Raw genomic sequence first — 19,578 nt, 5'->3', positions numbered from 1 at the left:
ATTAGCTGATTTTATATTACATAATTATATTGAGATTTGATATTTCTATATTTAATTTTAAGTATTCTTTTGTAAATATATATATATATATATATATATATATATATATATATATATATATATATATATATATATATATATATATATATATATATATATATATATATATATATATATATATATATATATATATATATATATATATTCTGATCCTGTCCTGAATTCCTTTTTTCCAATTATTCCTCGTTTTTCGTAGTAATTTAATTTTTTACATTGTTTTACCCGTTCGTCATTGGCAATAAACTAAGCGCATGCCACTTAAAAAAAACGTGGGTGACATTGACGGGAGCGCTGCTGGTAAAGGAGAACTGTCAAACACATGTCAAAAATGACGTTTTTCTATGATAGAAGCGCATTTTGTCGCTTCAAATAATTTCTGTCGATAACCTTATTTATTCTGTGTGGGGAGGCTTACGCCAAAAGAAGAAGAAGGGAGTTTTTGGAAGAATGTGAGAGAGTGATGTTGTGTTTTTATATTATTTTCCTAAAATTGTGTTATCTGGGTTTTTAATGTGTAATATTGGTAGGATATTAACCATTAAATATTCGTTATCGTGCACAAGTGTGGGAAAGTGATGTAATAACCAGAAACGTGCTCTTTTGTGTTCCCTCCAAAACTCCATCAAAAGTTTCAGTAAAGCGTCCTACCACTTTACTGAATCGACCGACTTGACTTCTTGACTGTATTGACTTTATACTTAGATTTTGACTAGACTTTAGACCTGACTGACCTGACGATAATATAGAAATTTTTTTATAAAGAATATTGTTTTCCCGCCATAATATTATACTCGACACTGGCCATGGTTATAGCCGAAGTGCCATTATATGAAAAAAAAAAAAAAAAAGAAGAAGAAGAAGAACCTTATTCTGTGAATTTAAGTAAAATACTTTGGAAAACTTTGGAAACTATATAAATTTATCTGTGTTCACCAGGTTTTAGAAATTAGATTTATTGAAATATAATTACACTTCTAAATACCTCCCAGAATATGTTAAAAACAACTAGATGCTCTGTATGCCTATCTTTAAATAAAAGAACTATCAACATTTACGGTACAGATCTGCAAAATGTATATGAGAAACTAGCTGAATTTAAGGTAAAACAATTTTTTTTAATTTCAAAACTGTAGGTGACAAAAAATCCAGATCAAACTTAACTCATTTTGTTCTTTTTTTCGGATTTTCACATAATCGAAAGTTCGGCTACGGCCTACGAGGCCAGAGCCAGTAGCCACAAAACACCACACTCGGATTTTTCGCTCGATATATCGGCCACTTACCAGAAGTTTTAATTCATTTGATGTTCGAAATAAAAACTATCATCAATCACACAATATATGACTGTAACTGTTACTTTTAACCGCAGCAAGATGTACGTCCCCTGCAATATTAGAAAGTCACTGGCTACATCTTGTATTATCTGGTGCTGTATCAAAATATGTCAGTTGCCTGGAAAATCCATAACATGAGAGTGATGAATAAAATCATTTTCTAGCAAACCTAACTTCATGTCAGACTTTATCTATGTTGTCATTGTTTCCGAACAGGCGAAAGCAGAGTTATGTTTTCTATGCTACATATGTCATGCAAGACTACAACAAGTTGCCAACCTTCAGAACATTGTAACAAGCAGTAGCCAGGTACCTAAAAGTTTAAAAATTAGCATCCTTTATGGTGATTGTTGTTGTATAAAGTGATTTTCTTAAAGATGATTAAATATTGCTATTAATTAATGTAATGTTACAGTTACCAAAAACTTTAGTCCATCTTACGACACAGAATATTGAAAATGAAACTGTACAGGACCATGTTGTGTTAGTCAAACAGGAGTCTCTGGAATTTGAGGATGTCCAGGAGAGACACATGGAACATGATGATGTGTCCATAAAAGATAAAATAGAGAATAGTGAGTGTAAGTATATTTTTACCTGACTTTCAGGGGGGGGGACAGTAGAACATTAAATCTGCAATCAATATAAAATATACATCAATCCCCCATATTTAACCATCAAGATAATACATAGTTTTTTGCATGACAGTTGAACATCCATCTCTGTCTTCACATACTTTATCATATTTTATTATTGTTATTAACTTTGTTTCTTATGCTTTGGCCAATTATAGATATTGATAAGATTGAAATAATAGAAAACAGTATTGACTATAAAGTAAATGAAGAAAAAACCATTAATGTATATGCAAATGCAAAAGTTGAAACCGTGCAAGATTCACAGGTTGTGGATAGTATTTATACTCAGCAAGACCAATATGTGCGTCAAAGTCCAACAACACACCTGGTCTTAGAAGATCTCAAGGACTGGGGGGGTCAGCCAAGAGGTAAAGGTAATATCTTATATCTTTAAACGAGCAATATATATATATATATATATATATATATATATATATATATATATATATATATATATATATATATATATATAATGTATATATAATTGGAATCTCGGAATCGGCTCCAACGATTTTCATGAAATTTGTATATCGCTATATACAAATTTCATGAAAATCGTTGAAAATCGGGAATCTTAAATTTTTTCGGGACAAAATGTATCCTATGTCCTTTCCCGGGACTCAAAGTATCTCCATGCCAAATTTCAGCAAAATTGGTTCAGCGGTTAGGGCGTGAAGAGGTAACAGACAGACAGACACACTTTCGCATTTATAATATTAGTATGGATAAGTTCTTTGCGGATAAAAACATTCTTATGTCATACATATTTTATTACTTGAATGAATGTGAATTTCTAAAAATACGATATTTTAAAATAATGTTTTATGTAAAGAAAATGTCATTATTTAAGTATAAAAAAGTACCGTTTTAAAATTGAGAAAATTTCCTATACGCAAATGTATATCAGTACACAATTTACGGTTTACGGTTTAAGACTTTTGAAAAATTCTGCTCGATAGAAAAAAATCTCAACGATGACTGTTATAACGCTGTTTTCATAATTAAATCAGTGTATGTCTAAATTACACACTTTCTAGTAAAAACAAAAAATGTAGTACATTTGTCGTAACCTAAACGATTTATAGATATATATTAGATTTGTGTAATACTAAAAACAAAAGGTTTTTTCTCCTATTTCCTATTATCAAGGCACGCGGCGAGCGCGTAACCGCCACTGTACAAGGCGCGCTGATATGAATGTTATTTTAATGTCCTTTACGTCGATATACTGACAGACACCGACCTGCTTATTTTAGGGACTATTGGGCCTTAATATTGTTCATAAAAATACGGCGCATACAGACAATAACTAATAATGAATTATTATTACTAGTGCATGGGTATTTGTGTCGCCATCTTTTCGTTAATCAACCAATATCTATGTAGTCCACGCGCGACTTACTCGCTCCTCACTTCACAAAAGAGAACTCAAAGGCGCCATTACCAAGCGATCTTTAACTTGTACGCGGCCTATGAGTTCGCAATTTTCATGTCAATCGGTTTCGGGGGCGATAAATCGATCTAGCTAGGAATCATTTTCAGACAATGTCTTTTTATTTGTGATTTATCGATAATCAATAAACTGAAAAATATGACTCTTCCTGACATCTATTGGCGAATAATAATACTATTTTGTTAGCAACTAATTGTTTTAACGACCAGCAGATGGCGTTATTAAGTAACACAAAGTCAATGAGTGTTTGCTATACAGAGCAAAGCTCGGTCATCCAGGTACTAATATATTATCCGGACATAACTTTGAGTATTACCTCATTACAATACTGTTTCCCTGATTGATAAACCATTTAATTGTGTATATAAGGTAAGTGCAACGTTATTAAAAATATTCTGTACTAGCTGTTGCCCGCGACTTTGTCCGCATTAGCATAGCTGATCATGTCCCAAGTATTATATTTTATTGTACAAAAATATTCAATGTACATAATTGATTTTCCTACGATTTTATTATATGTATATAGACGTTCTGCGCGGCTTCGTTTGCGCAATTTAGGAATTTCACGCAACCATATATTTTTCCACAAAAAATAGTCTATGTCCCTTCACGTGGTCTATTCTTTATGTGACATTTGTACAAATAACATAAAAATTGCTCCAGTAGTTCTTAAGATAATAAGCAATTTCATATAATTTCCCCCGTTTTTTCCACATTTTCCTCTATTTCTTCGCTCCTATTAGTCTTAGCATAATAAATGGGCTATCAAACACTGAAAGAATTTTTCAAATCGGACCAGGAGTTTCCGAGATTAGCGCGTTCAAACAAACTCTTCAGAATTTTAATATTAGTATAGAAGAGTATTCAAATGTGACTTAATACTACTTGTATACTGGTGTTATGCTCATACAAGTGATGTACACATGGAAAGGTTCAGTATCACATGAGAATATTTGTTCAGGTATCAAACACGAGGAAGAGCGACCCAACACAAATGACTGCGAGGGGCGAGGCCATGCCAGCGCAGCACAGCACAGCAAGACACCCTACACCTGTGATGTTTGTTTGAAGAACTATTCAACAAAAAGCCTTTTACTGAGGCACATGAAAACTCATACACGCTCATTTAGCTGTGACACGTGCCCAAAGACTTTTTGTACAAAAGTCGGATTGACTGTACACACAAGAATGCATACAGGCGAGAGACCTTTTAGTTGTGACATTTGTCCAAGTAAATTTACTACAAAAAAAGATTTGACTGTACACACAAGAATTCATACAGGAGAGAAACCGTTTAGTTGTGACATTTGTTCAAAGAAATTTTCATGGAAAAACAAATTGAATTTACACACAAGAGTGCATACAGGCGAAAAACCATATAGCTGTGATATTTGTTCAAAGAAATTTTCAACTAAAACACATTTGACACAACACAAAAAATTTCATAAGGGCGAGAAACCATATAGCTGTGATATTTGTTTGAATAAATTTTCAAAAAAAAACTACTTGACCGTACATAAAACAATTCATACGGGCGAACAACCATATAGCTGTGATGTTTGTCCAAAGAAATTTTTAAATAAAAACCATTTGACTGTACACACAAGAGTTCATACAGGTGAGAAACCATTTAGTTGTGAGATTTGTCCAAAGAAATTTTTTACAAAACAAGATTTGACTGAACACATTAAAATTCATACAGGAGAGAAACCATTTAGTTGTGACATTTGTTCAAAGAAATTTCCAAGGAAAAGCGAATTGAATTTACACACAAGAGTGCATACAGGTGAAAAACTACATAGCTGTGGTGTTTGTCCAAAGAAATTTTGTACAAAAAGCAAATTGACTGTACACACAAGAATACATATAGGCGAAAAGCCATATAGCTGTGACATATGTTCAAAGAAATTTTCACAGAAAAGCAGTTTGACTGCACACACTAGACTTCATACAGGCGAAAAACAATTTAGTTGTGACATTTGTTCAAAGAAATTTTTAACTAAAGCATATTTGACACGACACAAAAAAATTCATAAGGGCGAGAAACCGTATAGCTGTGATATTTGTTCAAATAAATTTTCAAAAAAAAACTATTTGACCTTACACAAAACAATTCATACGGGCGAAAAACCATATAGCTGTGATGTTTGTCCAAAGAAATTTTTATGGAAATACCATTTGACTGTACACACAAGAGTTCATACAGGCGAGAAACCATTTAGTTGTGACATTTGTCCAAAGAAATTTGCTGCAAGACAAGATTTGACTGAACACATTAAAATTCATACAGGAGAGAAACCATTTAGTTGTGACATTTGTTCAAAGAAATTTCCAAGGAAAAGCGAATTGAATTTACACACAAGAGTGCATACAGGCGAAAAACTACATAGCTGTGGTGTTTGTCCAAAGAAATTTTGTACAAAAAGCAAATTGACTATACACACAAGAATACATACAGGCGAGAAGCCATATATCTGTGACATATGTTCAAAGAAATTTTCACAGAAAAACAGTTTGACAATACACATAAGAAAACATTAGGCGATAACCGTTTTGTTGTGAGTTGTGACATATGTTCAAAAAAAATTTCACACAAAAGCAATTTCACAGCACATACTAGAGTTCATACAGGCGAGAATTTTTGGCGACTGCAGGAATTAAAATAAGCAGGCAAAGATCATATAATCTGTATGAAGAAAACTGCTTTAATAATAGTGCAGCATTTAAAAAATACGTTAAAAACTATTCTTAAACTTTTATAAAAGTTTGCAAAGCTGCTAAGGCTATGTACACTGGAGGAAGTTGATTCCCATGCAGGTAGCGGGTCATCTTAAACTGGTCAGCCCGTCATCGTGTGGACATTTTGTGCATAGAGTAACTTATATATAGGGTATAGAGGTAAAACTTTAAAATGTATGGAAGGTGGCGCCGTCTGATGGTATATGGTTCCAACTTTGAACCACTAGCAGTACAGTCCCTTGATTTTAATACATTTGTATTAATTTGTTTTCCCAAAGTAATTTTCTACAGTCAATTAAATAATGTCTTTTTATTACTTTTTAATAATAATAATAGACAATTTGACTATAAAAATTACTTTGGTATTTACTCACAAGGAATCGATAAAATATAAAAGAACCATGTAATGCTTAACCGATTCGTGGCCACTGCCGCGCCCAGCGCGTCATTTAAAAAGATTCAGTGAGGCCGATGACGCGCCAGGCGCGGCATACAAGGGTTGTTAAAAAACACGTTAAAACTAATTTATTATACTATAATTACAATTCCTTAGTCTGAATGTGCATAAAACACAACCAGTGGCACAGAATATGTGTTAGTTGTACCAGTGGCCAATGCCGCACGTGGGGCGCTTATGGCGCGTCATCGAACAAACTGCTTGGCCTGTGGTAAGAAGTCGTGAAAATGAAGGTGGTAAGAAGTCGTGAAAATGAAGGTGGCAACGAATCGGTTAAAATGCTTTTATTGTACAACTTCAAAGCATTCATATTTATAATGTATTGACGAAATATCTACTCCGGTAGTAAAAAGTGTGGCTGAAGTAATACCATCACCGCATAGTTAAATTATCAATATTTGTATAGAAGATGGCATATTTCCTACTGAGCTTAAAACAGCCATAATCACCGCCACCAAATCACAAAAAACCTCTAAGTCTACCAATCAGGTTACAATAAAAAAAAAACCTTTCAAAGATAGGTCTTGATGGACATGCGGCTTTTGTGCATTTTAACTTTGTGTTTTTAAAGAGTTACACTGCGAAAAAGTGTTGATATTGACGTGAATTGGATTAAAATATTGTAATACGCCCTAAAAAAACGTGAAGATAAGAAAATTATTGCGTAATTTCATTGAAAATCTTAGTTTTTGTAGAACACTAATTTTTAGATATTTTTTGCCATAATTGGAACGCGAAGGGGGAAAATTGGTTCATGAACTGCTATAATTGGAACAATACGGGGGATATTTGGTAAGACTAAGGGGTTAGGTGGAATGTTCAAATAGGGTTGTCAAACATTTTAATTGTGCATTTATTTAGTTGCAATAATACTTTCTATTCTATTTGTAATTTTTAAAACACAATTTACTAACATCGAAGTTGGCAATAAAAACTTATTTTATTATTTTAGCGACACTTCATTATTTTCATTTTATTTTTTTCAGAATGCCTCGTAACTACGTACTTACCTAAACCGGGTGCTAAAACCTATAAGAAATACGACGAATTCTAAAGCAAGCTTTTAGGTGGCTTTCGGATCTTTGCCGCGAGCGACCGCGACTGACGAAAATTCAAACGAAATGCCACTTTATGACATAGGCGATAGGTTTCATTTTACTCTACCTACTAGCTTTTACGCCGCCGCCGGCAGCAGCGTGGGTTGCCACCAAAATGTCAGTAGAAAATGACACTTATATTCTATATCATAAAGTAGCATTTTATTTAAATTTTCACCGGTTGCGGTCGCTCGCGGCAAAGATCCGAAAGCCACCTTTAGATGAGATAAAGTCAACGAAGAACAGCTTAAATTAAATAATACTAATAATAATATTAATAATAAATATTATTATTAGTATTACAATTTCTATTTCCCTCGGTCTCGAACCTATTATCCCCATCAGGGGTAAATTGGAATTCAACAAGGTTTTATTTGATTTTCTCAAAATATAACGATAATTTGGTAATCTAACGCTATCTTACTTCTAAAACAGCTTACCATACATCCGCAAGTATACCTTGAATAACTCTGATCGTAACAGAAGAAGGTTTAATTTTTAATTGAAGGGGAAGATTGGACCAATTTACCCCGATTTACGGTACTTGACACTTGATAGTGACAGCAGTCAGCTGTTGACTTCAACGCGTTCCGTTTGACTGAACGTGTTTTATAAAATATGTAGAGTTATGAGTTTTTTCATTTAATTTAATCAAAAATGAGTTAGGATAATACAAAAATAACAAGGTTAATTACTTTTGGTAATTTGTGTTATAAATATGTGAGAAAATAAAGATAATATAGTAAAATTTTAATTTATTATTAAAATCGATTTTTAATCGTATAAACGAAACGTAACTCGTATGTGTAGAATAGGCTTCAAATATTTAGTTTATATTTAGTTGCTGATTTGGGGTGATTGAGCCGATATCATGATATTAGTATCAACCGAAACGCTCCTGATGCTAAACTATCAATTAGATAACATCCTAAGTTGCTGATCAGTGTTTGAGAGGATATCAACCAACTAGCGTCTTGAGATGAATTTTGAAAGCCAACTATTTATACGGGCCTAAAAAAAGATACTTCGTTCGGATCTCTTCCCGGTTTCGGTATAGGAATCACTCGTACATCCCTCCACTGATCTGGAATAATACCTGAAGAAAGGCACTTGTTAAAAAAACATAATAAAATCACCTTACGAGGGAAATTATGTATCATTGAGTATGTTACACCATCTGAGCCCGGTGAGGTGTCCTTACTTCTAATTGTCTATTCGTCGATAAAAACTTAGGTGAGTCTGGTGTCGCATAATCCGGAGTGAACTGTTTAATAAATAAATATGCTCGATCATAGACCATAACGTTAGAATTTTGATAATTCCTAAAACCTTTTACCCACTGCATTTTAGCCCACAAGTCACTGGTAGATGTGGTCGAATCTAAGCTGTTATAGAAGTATTTAAAAGAATTCATTCGAGCTTTTCTAATTTGTCGTTGAACTTCAGCTACTTTTTGTTTATAGACAGTAAAATTTAGGGGAGTTGGGTTTCTTCTGAAAATTGCTAGCCATCGGCCACTAAACGCGAAAGTAATGGGGACCAATAATGTTTTGGAGTAAAAATAGTAGCTGGTAAATAATTACAAATCCTACTAAAAGGTATGGCCTTGTCTGCAGCATCGTTAATCAGTTTTAATAACTTATTGTAGTACTCCTGAATAGTGAGGTCTGCATTAATACAAGAATAATTTAGTTGTATAAAATTTTTATATTCCGACCAATCGGCCATTTTAAAATTATGTTTCTTAATTTCAGTATGATTAAAACATTGCACTTGTATCGAAAAAAAATTATAAGATGATCGCTATTCAAACTTTCATTAGATACTATCCACTTAAAACGTAAGGCAATATCGGATGTGCCAAATGTGATATCAGGAGAACTACTTTGTATTAGATTATCCACTATTTTAATCCTTGTATTTTACAAGATACAAGATTAAATTAAATTTTTAAAAACCGACACAGTTTACAAAAACTTGCTTAGGGCAAAGTACTGTTACGGTACATGGTACACGTGGTGCCATCTAGCCACAAACCAGCGAAGCTTACCGAGGGAGCACAGGCAACTCAAATCCCCTACTCAATACTAGATGGCATGAGGTGCGCAAGTACATACTCGAACCTTCTAGAAAGGTCCAATGTTTGTTTACGTGTTTACCGTTTATTTGTTTGCGTGTCTACGTGTTTTAATTAAGACCTTATGACTGAGTCTATAAGGTCTAAATGAAATTCAACTTACCGCACTTATCGTAAGGACGGCAGTTTTATTGTGGTACATTCTCGAGCCTCCTAGAAAGTTCCCACGGTTGTTTACTTGTTTACGTGAATCGGGAACTTTCTGGAATTTGTCTCGCCATATAAAAAGAGCCGCAGGCAGGCCCGGCGAGTCAGTTCAATCTGAGCGATCTTCGAGGCGACAACAAGTGAGTGAACCAGTGAAACCTGCGACTTGGCTACGACCTAGGACAGTGATAGTGCTTAGTGATTGGACCTAGTGATTAGTGTTTGGACTTAGTGCTAAGTGTTGTGACCTAGTGTTTAGTGCAGTGTTAATAAAGTCTTCAAGAGAGTCATTAGGTCTTTCTCTCCAAATCCTCGAACCCTAGCACGTAACAACTGGTGTCAGAAGTGCGATTTGGAGATGCCATTGACTACGAGAGAGGACTTCAAGGGGAGTGTCAGGACAATGGCGCAGCGAGCTGCTGCCATTGACTCCGAGAGGGGAGTTGCGGAGGCCACACCCACTGGGGACCAAGTTCCACCCACTGAGGGACAGGTCCTACTCACCGGCCCTGCCCACCTGGCTCCGCCCACTGACCACGCCCACCAGGCTCCGCCCACTTCGGGTGAAACCACGCCCACTGGCCACGCCCCTCAGACTCCGCCCACTTTTGGCGTAGCCACGCCCACTGGCCCCGCCCACTCAGGCCACGCCCACTGGCCCCGCCCACCGGGGCCCGCCGGCTCAAGCTCCGGCCACTGGCTCTACCCGTCTCGACTCGCCCGTAGCTTCTGCGACCCCTCAAGTGGCTCTTCAATTAGAAAGCCTAATTGGATTAATTCAGGCATTGCAGGAGTCACAAGACCGCAAGCTCGGCGCATTGCAGGAGTCACAAGACCGCAAGCTCGGCGCATTGCAGGAGTCACAAGACCGCAAGCTAGGCGCTTTGCAAGATTCTCAAAGGGCTGAAATTCAGGCAATGATGGCATCTCAAGACCGCAAGCTCGGCGCTTTGCAAGAGTCACAAGACCGCAAGCTCGGCGCTTTGCAAGAGTCACAAGAGCAACAAAAGGACCTCCAAGAGAAAGCGCTCCTGGCTATAAAGGATGTCAGTGACACGGTGACTAAGCTTCGTAAAGATTTCGACGTAATGAAAGAACGAGTTACTGGGTTAGAGACGGTTGTGGAAAATTTGAAAACCGGATTCACTGAATTACAGAAGAGAGTAGTGCGCCTTGAAACTACGGGAGTTGCGGTGTCTAGTGGAGTCACTGGTGTGGCGCAAGGACCAAGAGTAAAGGTACCACCGTACGACGGCACTACTTCTTGGAACGCTTATCGTCGGCAATTTCAGACTGTTGCTACCGCAAACGGATGGACGGAGGAGCAATGTCTGACCGCTCTCACTGTTGCACTCAGAGGGCAAGCTTTGTCGGTCCTGGAGGCACTGCCACATACGGGAAATGGGTTCCAAGACCTGATGGAGGCACTGGAATCCAGATACGGGGAGAGACACTTGGAGCACGTGTTCCGTGCCCAACTGCGTAACAGGGTTCAGCGCTCAGAAGAAGGGCTTCAACAATGGGCGTTGGAAATTGAAAAACTCGTCAGGAAGGCATACCCAGGAGCTGACACCAAGATGGTCGACACGAATATTATTCAAAGATTTGTCGACGGAATCAAAGACCTAGAGGTCAGAGCTGCAGTAAGGCTTGGTCATCGTACCTCGCTGAAGGAAGCGTTGGCACACGCTTTGGAGGTCGAGGCTGTTCGCCATGACATACGGCAGCCTCATAAGATCCGTAAGGTCTTTGAGGAAGTCGAAGAAGCTAAGGCTCCCACAAGAAAAAGATTTGAAGTCATGTGCTTTAAATGTGGAGGGAGGGGCCATCTTCAGCTCAACTGCCCGCAGAAGAAGACCCACATGGCAAGGATGGAAAGGGTCGAGGAACAAATAGAGGAGCTGAGGAAGCAAGCAGTTTCGTCCCGTGCCTGGGATAAGGGGAAACGAATAGAATCCAGGACTAAAGGGCGAGTACTGGATGACGTGAAGAAAGCCCCGGTAACTGTTACCTCCCAGGCACGGAGCGGAGAAACAACGAGAATAAGTCCCTTGGGTGTCTTGAAGAATGATGCTTTGAGAAAGGCCCAAGAAAGAGATGACGACCTTCGGCACATCATCACATGGAAGAAACGGGGTGACGTAAAGCCAATCTGGAGTGAGGTTGCACCCACTGGCGCTGTCACTAAAGCGTACTGGGAGCAATGGGACAGTCTGATACTTCAGGACGGAATACTCTACCGGAAATGGCAGAAGGCTAACGGCAGAGAGTTCTATTTTCAGATAATTGTCCCAAGGGCGAGAGTACCAGATATTCTTCGCGAGACACACGAGGGCGTATCAGAGAGTCATCTAGGTGTTAAGAGGATGCTAAGGAAAGTGCGAGAACGATTCTTCTGGTTGCATTGGAGAGATGATGTGCAGGATTGGTGCTACAGATGTATTACTTGCGCTGCTGTAAAGGGACCACAGATCAGGAGTAGTCGTAGGAACCGTCTGGCGCGTTACCATGGCAGTAACAATGATGCTCGGGACGAGCATCTCTAAGAGGGGAGTAGTGTTACGGTACATGGTACACGTGGTGCCATCTAGCCACAAACCAGCAAAGCTTACCGAGGGAGCACAGGCAACTCAAATCCCCTACTCAATACTAGATGGCATGAGGTGCGCAAGTACATACTCGAACCTTCTAGAAAGGTCCAATGTTTGTTTACGTGTTTACCGTTTATTTGTTTGCGTGTCTACGTGTTTTAATTTAGACCTTATGACTGAGTCTATAAGGTCTAAATGAAATTCAACTTACCGCACTTATCGTAAGGACGGCAGTTTTATTGTGGTACATGCTCGAGCCTCCTAGAAAGTTCCCACGGTTGTTTACTTGTTTACGTGAATCGGGAACTTTCTGGAATTTGTCTCGCCATATAAAAAGAGCCGCAGGCAGGCCCGGCGAGTCAGTTCAATCTGAGCGATCTTCGAGGCGACAACAAGTGAGTGAACCAGTGAAACCTGCGACTTGGCTACGACCTAGGACAGTGATAGTGCTTAGTGATTGGACCTAGTGATTAGTAGTGTTTGGACTTAGTGCTAAGTGTTGTGACCTAGTGTTTAGTGCAGTGTTAATAAAGTCTTCAAGAGAGTCATTAGGTCTTTCTCTCCAAATCCTCGAACCCTAGCACGTAACAGTACGTAGGCCAAATTACTTTCTAGATTGACATGATCAACATACAATCCTATTTAAAAATCAAGTAGCAAAACAAGATTACGGTAATTAGAAAATAAAAGAAGTTACCAAAGCTACGGTAAGTAGATACTCTCGTGCTTCATCGGCGACACACTAACATTAACGACGTGGGACCGCTGATGGGCCGTGGAACACGCTAAGGAGAAGTGACCCGTGCTCTTGTAATGTGCCAAATCCTGTTGTTTTTGGGTGGGAACAAGCGATTATTTCATGATAACTATTTATAGGCTGGGCCTATTGAGTCGATATTTTCCAATGCGATAACCAATGTTTATGAGCATTTAAAACGATTAATAGATCATGGTTAATATGTATGTTATAAAAATTACAAGCAAGTTTCGAGATCAAGTTGGCGTGGGGACACGTCACGGTAATGAGAAATACATGATTTTTGAACACGACTTAAATTTAGTCTGAATTACTTAAATTAGAAGCCTGTGTTTAAGTTTGTAGCTGGTTACGAATGCTATCTACCGTTTAAAAATATTGCATACTTGAATAAGATAAGAGTATACAAGCCCGGGACACTTAAATTTTACTCTCCTGAGAATGGCCGATACTATCCTCAATCTATGGTGGGAGGCTTACGCCAAAAGAAAGAGAAGAAGAAAAAAAGCGCGGGAAACTTCGGAGTAGGCGGGCCGCGGGAATGTTCTTGGGTTCCTAGCCACTCAGGAATTTTAGGCAATGAAAAAGCAGATGAAAAAGCTAAGGATGCAGTACAGAGTGGCGACATGTATCCATTTAAAATTTATCCCAGTGACCTTTTAAGTTTACCGGCAATTGATTTGTATGGAGAGATGGAGAATGGAATAAATATAGGGAATTTACTGTACAACATAAGGGTAACCGGATGTACAATCTGCAGCCTCTAGTACCAAAAAAGTCTTGGTTTAATAGAATCAATTTTTCAAAAAAAAATTCATCTATAATCAGAATGCGATTAGGACACGCGTGTATTCCTAGCCATCCAAATAGAATTGGCGTATTCAAAAATTATATGTGTGATTGTGGGGAGGACACGGGAACTTTAGATCACATATTTTTCTCGTGTCCTTTGCTTGATCATACATCGTTTTTATCCTCTTTACACTCCCTTCATGTTCCTCTTCCTACTAGTATGATGTGTATATTATGTGACCCTATTAAATATTTAAGTATTTTATCTGAATTTATATTATGCAATAATTTAAGTTTATAAAATATTTAATGTGATGTTTCGTATTTTATTATAATTAAAAGTATATTTTATTTGTATACCAACATTTTCCTGATCCTATCCAAAATTTCGTCCCTGCTATCCTAACCTTTACCGCGTCATAAGTTCTTCTTCTTCTTCTTCTTTTGGCGTAAGCCTCCCCATTTAGGAGTTGCCAGCGTCAGAGTTGAGGCGAATAATGTGAACAGTTATAAGTTTCCCAATTTCCAAGCTTTAACACTTGACACTGGCAATAGTTTTATGCTAGTCGCCATATAAAAAAGGAGAAGAAGAAAATGAGCATCCTAGATGACTGATGTTGTTGATTAAATGCAAATATATATTATATACTAGTAATCTGTGATTAAATGTTTCTATACAAACAATTAATATTTCTATTAAATAAGTAATGTTACAGTTACCAAAAACTGTAGTCCATCTTACGACACTTAAAATTAAAAATGAAACTGTACAGGACCATGTTGTGTTAGCCAAACAGGAGCCTCTGGAATTTGAGGATGTCCAGGAGAGACACATGGAACATGATGATGTGTCCGTAAAAGCTGAAAAAGAGAGTAGTGAGTGTGAGTATATTTTACGTGACTTTTCCAGGCGGGAGGATGGAAGCAGAACATCATTAAATCTGCAATCAATAATATAATTAAACATACACCAATCTCCCATACATATTATTTAACCATAAAGATAATACATTTTACATAGTTTTGTGGGAATAAGCGTGGCCGCCACAAAGGAAGATCTTCCGACCGAGCGAGGTGGTATGCTCGGTCAGGCCTAAGCCCACGTGATACATTTCAGCTGTCGTATATATACCGACGCACTTAGAAAACTTTGATAGTGCGATGCAGGAATGTTAGGCGAATTGTGGGTACCGCCACATCACTCCCCCCCGAAGACCGGAGGTCGAATCTTGAAGTTTTTGTCGCTTGAGTCGCCAGTGCCAGTGAGTTCCAGTGAGTCGGAACTGTAAGCTGCTGCACGGGATCCAGTGAGTCGGATAGCTGCCGTGCGGGGGCCGATGCTACGTGCTGACCAGGAGAGATGTGCTCTGCTTGCTGACCGGTCGGTGTAGTGAGAAAGCCCGATGATACCGGTGTGGAGTCGCCCGGGCCGCGGTACATTGCGGCTAGTGGACGATGTACCCGATGAGGCGATGCTGGCTGGCGCGGTGCGGAGGGGCGAGGAGTGATGATGATGAAGGAGGCGTGTTCTGTCGAGGGTCACCAATGTGGGAATAAGCGTGGCCGCCACAAAGGAAGATCTTCCGACCGAGCGAGGTGGTATGCTCGGTCAGGCCTAAGCCCACGTGATACATTTCAGCTGTCGTATATATACCGACGCACTTAGAAAACTTTGATAGTGCGATGCAGGAATGTTAGGCGAATTGTGGGTACCGCCACAGTTTTTTGCATGACAGTTGAACATCCATCCATCTGTCTTCACATACTTTATCATATTTTATTGTTATTAACTTTGTTTCTTACGCTTTGGCCAATTATAGATATTGATAAAATTGAAATAATAGAAAACAGTATTGACTATGAAGTAAGGGAAGAAAAAACCACCAATCTATATGAAAATGCAAAAGATGAAACTGTGCAAGGTTCACAGGTTGTGGATAGTATTTATACTCAGCAAGACCAATATGTGCGCCAAAGTCCAACAACACACCTGGTCATAGAAGATCCCAAGGACTGGGGCAGTCAGCCAAGAGGTAAAGGTAATATAATATACAGGGTGCAATTAATCTTTCCTCCGGATCCTGCCAAATTTTTTCCAGGGCTTAGGTATCATTAGTAGTCCATTTAACAAAAAAAATTGGGTGTTATTCAGTGATGGGCCGAATGTGGTTTGAACCGAATACGAACTTCGGCTGAACTTCGGTTCAATTTCGCAGCGCTTTTTCGTGTTGTGATTTGTTTACGCACTTGCTGCAAATATTGCTAGAAGATCTTGTAAAGATTTTTTTAGACCAATATAATTTAATATTTCTATTATTAAGTTACGTACCTACCTATCCCAAGATTTCTAAAACTCATTATTAAGATCATATCATATCATAAGATTTCATTGTGTGTTCCAAGTAGGTAAGAGAGATTTCTTGGTTGGTTATTATTGTTAAGAAAAGTAATAAAATTTTTGGTTTTTGAATAATTGACACATAATAATGGACACACCATATACTAATATCCCCCTTAGGGGGATATTAGATTATCATATATATTGGATACAAGATCATTGAGTCAATGATATTGGATAATGTAATATAGACATATGATTCAATTCTTCTTTGATCATAGATTTTTAACATTTGCTGAGAGATTGGATCCAATACGGTCATAGAAATAGGTGTTGCCAGTTATTTAATATAAAAAAGAGTTTTTAATTTCTTGTTCGTTAATATCTTTCAAATAATGTATGTAATTATTTTTCTAATTATATACTTGGATAATCTTGCTGAAATAACAAAAAACAAGCCATATTAAAAATGATGATGTCTTTTGACAAATCGAATTCTCTGAGATCTAGTAACCCTGACGTCAATACCTGTCAGCGTTAGCGCTCTCCATTGGCTATTGAAACCAGATATGACGTAAAATAGGATCAATGAAATATGATAATGTAATATACAGATATGATCAAATGATCATATATATTGGATCCTATATATGGTCATAGAAATGATCATATATAAATGATAATGTAATACCCCCCTTAGAGAGATTTCTAAGACTTGTTGAGAAGGGCAGTAAAATTTTGCTTTTTGATTAAGTAAGAAAGATTTCTAAGACTAGTTTGGTTACAAAGAAGAGCGGTTTAAACCGCTAATTAATTTTGTGTTTTTTTAATTAAATTAATTTTGTGTTTTGTTTGATTATGTAACCAAAGATTTTTGAGACTGGTAGCTAAAAAGACCAATTTAAGTTTTTTGTTTATCATGTACATTGATAACTTTTCTAATTCAAATATATGACTATGAATGAGTATATCAGACTTATTTTATTTCACTGTTACTACCATTGAGGTACTATATACTGGAGAGAGCCTTATATAGGTGTATAAGCGTCAAAAGCGTGTAATGTTATGTCCTACTTACTAGGACATAACAAAGGAGTCGGTCCGCATATTTCATGTAATAAAAGTGTTAATAAAGGTTTTTAGTGAACATTTAATGCTACATATTGTTGAGTTATGTGTTGTGTGCTAAAAATGTCACATCAATTAATAATTTGACCATAAATATTGCATAGCTTTTTACGTGTGTTTACGGATTCTCATCACTTGAACTATAGTTAATCGATATCATGAACTAATTGACTTTCTTTCCTGTATCATAATGTGCTTCGAAATAATCGACAAGGAATATTCAAGAAAATAAACGCACACTACTTGTATGAAAATAAGCACAAAATGGCCACGCGATGACGGGCTAGGACTACATCTATTATAATACTTTATCTATGGTTACTACAGATATGTTTTTTTTTTATTGATTTCTATTATGATAGTGCAAGGATATTTAGTGCAGAATGTTCGGCATTTTAACTGAAATTCGGCCGAATCACGATGTTCAGTTTAAGCTACCGGTTAAACCGAATGTAAAACTAATTTCGGCCCACCTCTAGTGTTATTTTTTTTAATTACATATTTTATCCCTGTTAAAATCGTTGCAGAACGGACACTCGCGACGAAGCGTATAAGCGGGGATGACGCGGGGCAAGTCACGCGCAGGCGAGGCGTCGTGTCCATTAATTGTAGTGTTTTTTAGGATAAAGCGCTTATTCCATTTGAATAAATTTAGAAGTTCTAATTAGAATCTTAAAAAGAAGTCTAATTAGAAGCTTCTGATTCTACTTGTCCTAATTTAGTAACTAAATCAGTTGTGATCGAGCGGCGACTTCGGCCAGACGTCTTCTTAATGGCTCCAGTTCTGTCAAAGCAACAAAAAATTGATCTTCTCGTAGGCTTAGCTGTTTTCTCAATAAAAATAAATAAAAGACGAAAAAGATGGATGAAAGAATTTTTTGCTCCATGAAAAATTATCAAACATGAACATTCAGAACTACTTGGAACCAGCAGACTTTAGAAATTACCTACGAATGGATTCCATGGTCCCTACACAAAATACAAGTGCTTTTCGTACAAGCGTTTTCCGCTCACGCTAAGGACTTGATAATTGACATCCGTACCGTATAACATTAATATTATTACATAAATCGGGTGCGGTGTTATAATTTTTTTTAATCATAACATCTCATCTGTCAGAAGCCACACTTTTTCCGATTAAGTAGGATTAAGTACACTAATTAGGATCCTAACTTTCTAAATGCTATTTCACTTGATTAAATTTAGTTACTGAATCATTTAGTCGTCAAAATTTAGTATGGTGGAATAAGAGCTTAACTTTCGGAAGCTATTTCTCAACAATTTAGTTCTGAGTGGTTTAAAGAAAAAATACGTGTATTTTTATTTTTAACAAGGATTAATACCTATATCAAAATTTGGCAGGAAAGTTTAATTGCAACCTGTATATAGACCATAAAGTTAATAAACCTATCGGAATAGAGCAACAATCTCGAGCTGTCAAACGTAACCGAAATTGATTTCATCTGTGTGTAAAAATATGTGTACGTACCTATACACTTACACAAGCATGATTGAACATGATTTCCATGAGATTAAATTGTCAACGTGCGGCACGTGCCGACTGGACGTCAAAAAAAGAGTGCTTCTGTCATGTATCACACGTCTCTTTTACCACGCAGTGTTACTGATAGTGACATCTCGCTTGCGCAGGCCTTTGTTTCTCTATTCCGCTAGTTATATTAACTTTATAATATAGACATAACTTTGAGTGTCCCTGATTGATAAACCATCTAATTGTGTATAATATTGTATTTGCAATGTTCAAAATATTCTGTAAAGTCGGCGCCAGCGGCCAGACATGTTTTTAGGGTTCCGTACCCAAAGGGTAAAAACGGGTCCCTATTACTAAGACTTCATTGTCTGTATGTCTCCAGGCTGTAACTCAAGAACGGTAATAGCTAGAGAGTTGA

The 19,578-nt window shown here is 37.2% G+C and overlaps 3 protein-coding genes and 1 long non-coding RNA gene across 7 annotated transcripts in view; 2 read left to right on the top strand and 2 right to left on the bottom strand.

The window, feature by feature from the left end:
- The window catches only part of LOC121738232, a 28,838-nt gene extending 13,807 nt beyond the window's left edge, over window positions 1-15,031 (bottom strand). The window contains exon 1 of the long non-coding RNA XR_006037262.1: window positions 14,974-15,031. This is a non-coding gene — a long non-coding RNA (uncharacterized LOC121738232). The remainder of the gene's footprint in view (window positions 1-14,973) is intronic.
- The window catches only part of LOC121738206 (zinc finger protein OZF-like), a 137,480-nt gene that overhangs the window by 49,734 nt on the left and 68,168 nt on the right, over window positions 1-19,578 (top strand). The window lies entirely within an intron of this gene.
- LOC121738209 (gastrula zinc finger protein XlCGF57.1-like) overlaps window positions 1-19,578 on the bottom strand; it is a 76,145-nt gene that overhangs the window by 35,700 nt on the left and 20,867 nt on the right. The gene's annotated exons all lie outside the window — the stretch shown is intronic.
- The window catches only part of LOC121738200 (zinc finger protein 260-like), a 190,336-nt gene continuing 171,738 nt past the window's right edge, over window positions 981-19,578 (top strand). The window contains exons 1-6 of one of the 4 annotated variants that reach the window (XM_042130117.1): window positions 981-1,160; window positions 1,611-1,703; window positions 1,810-1,975; window positions 2,188-2,400; window positions 4,447-5,224; window positions 5,393-5,943. In XM_042130117.1, the coding sequence (XP_041986051.1) occupies window positions 1,053-1,160; window positions 1,611-1,703; window positions 1,810-1,975; window positions 2,188-2,400; window positions 4,447-5,224; window positions 5,393-5,943 (1,909 nt within the window). In that variant the 5' untranslated portion in view covers window positions 981-1,052. Of the gene's footprint in view, window positions 1,161-1,610; window positions 1,704-1,809; window positions 1,976-2,187; window positions 2,407-4,446; window positions 5,272-5,392; window positions 5,944-19,578 lie in introns of all 4 variants that reach the window. The other 3 variants (XM_042130116.1, XM_042130118.1, XM_042130119.1) reach the window with 3 other exon arrangements.

This window comes from Aricia agestis, chromosome 22 (genome assembly GCF_905147365.1).
Source record: "Aricia agestis chromosome 22, ilAriAges1.1, whole genome shotgun sequence".
NCBI classification, from domain to species: Eukaryota; Metazoa; Arthropoda; class Insecta; order Lepidoptera; family Lycaenidae; genus Aricia; species Aricia agestis.
This window is presented reverse-complemented; position numbering and strand designations above follow the sequence as displayed.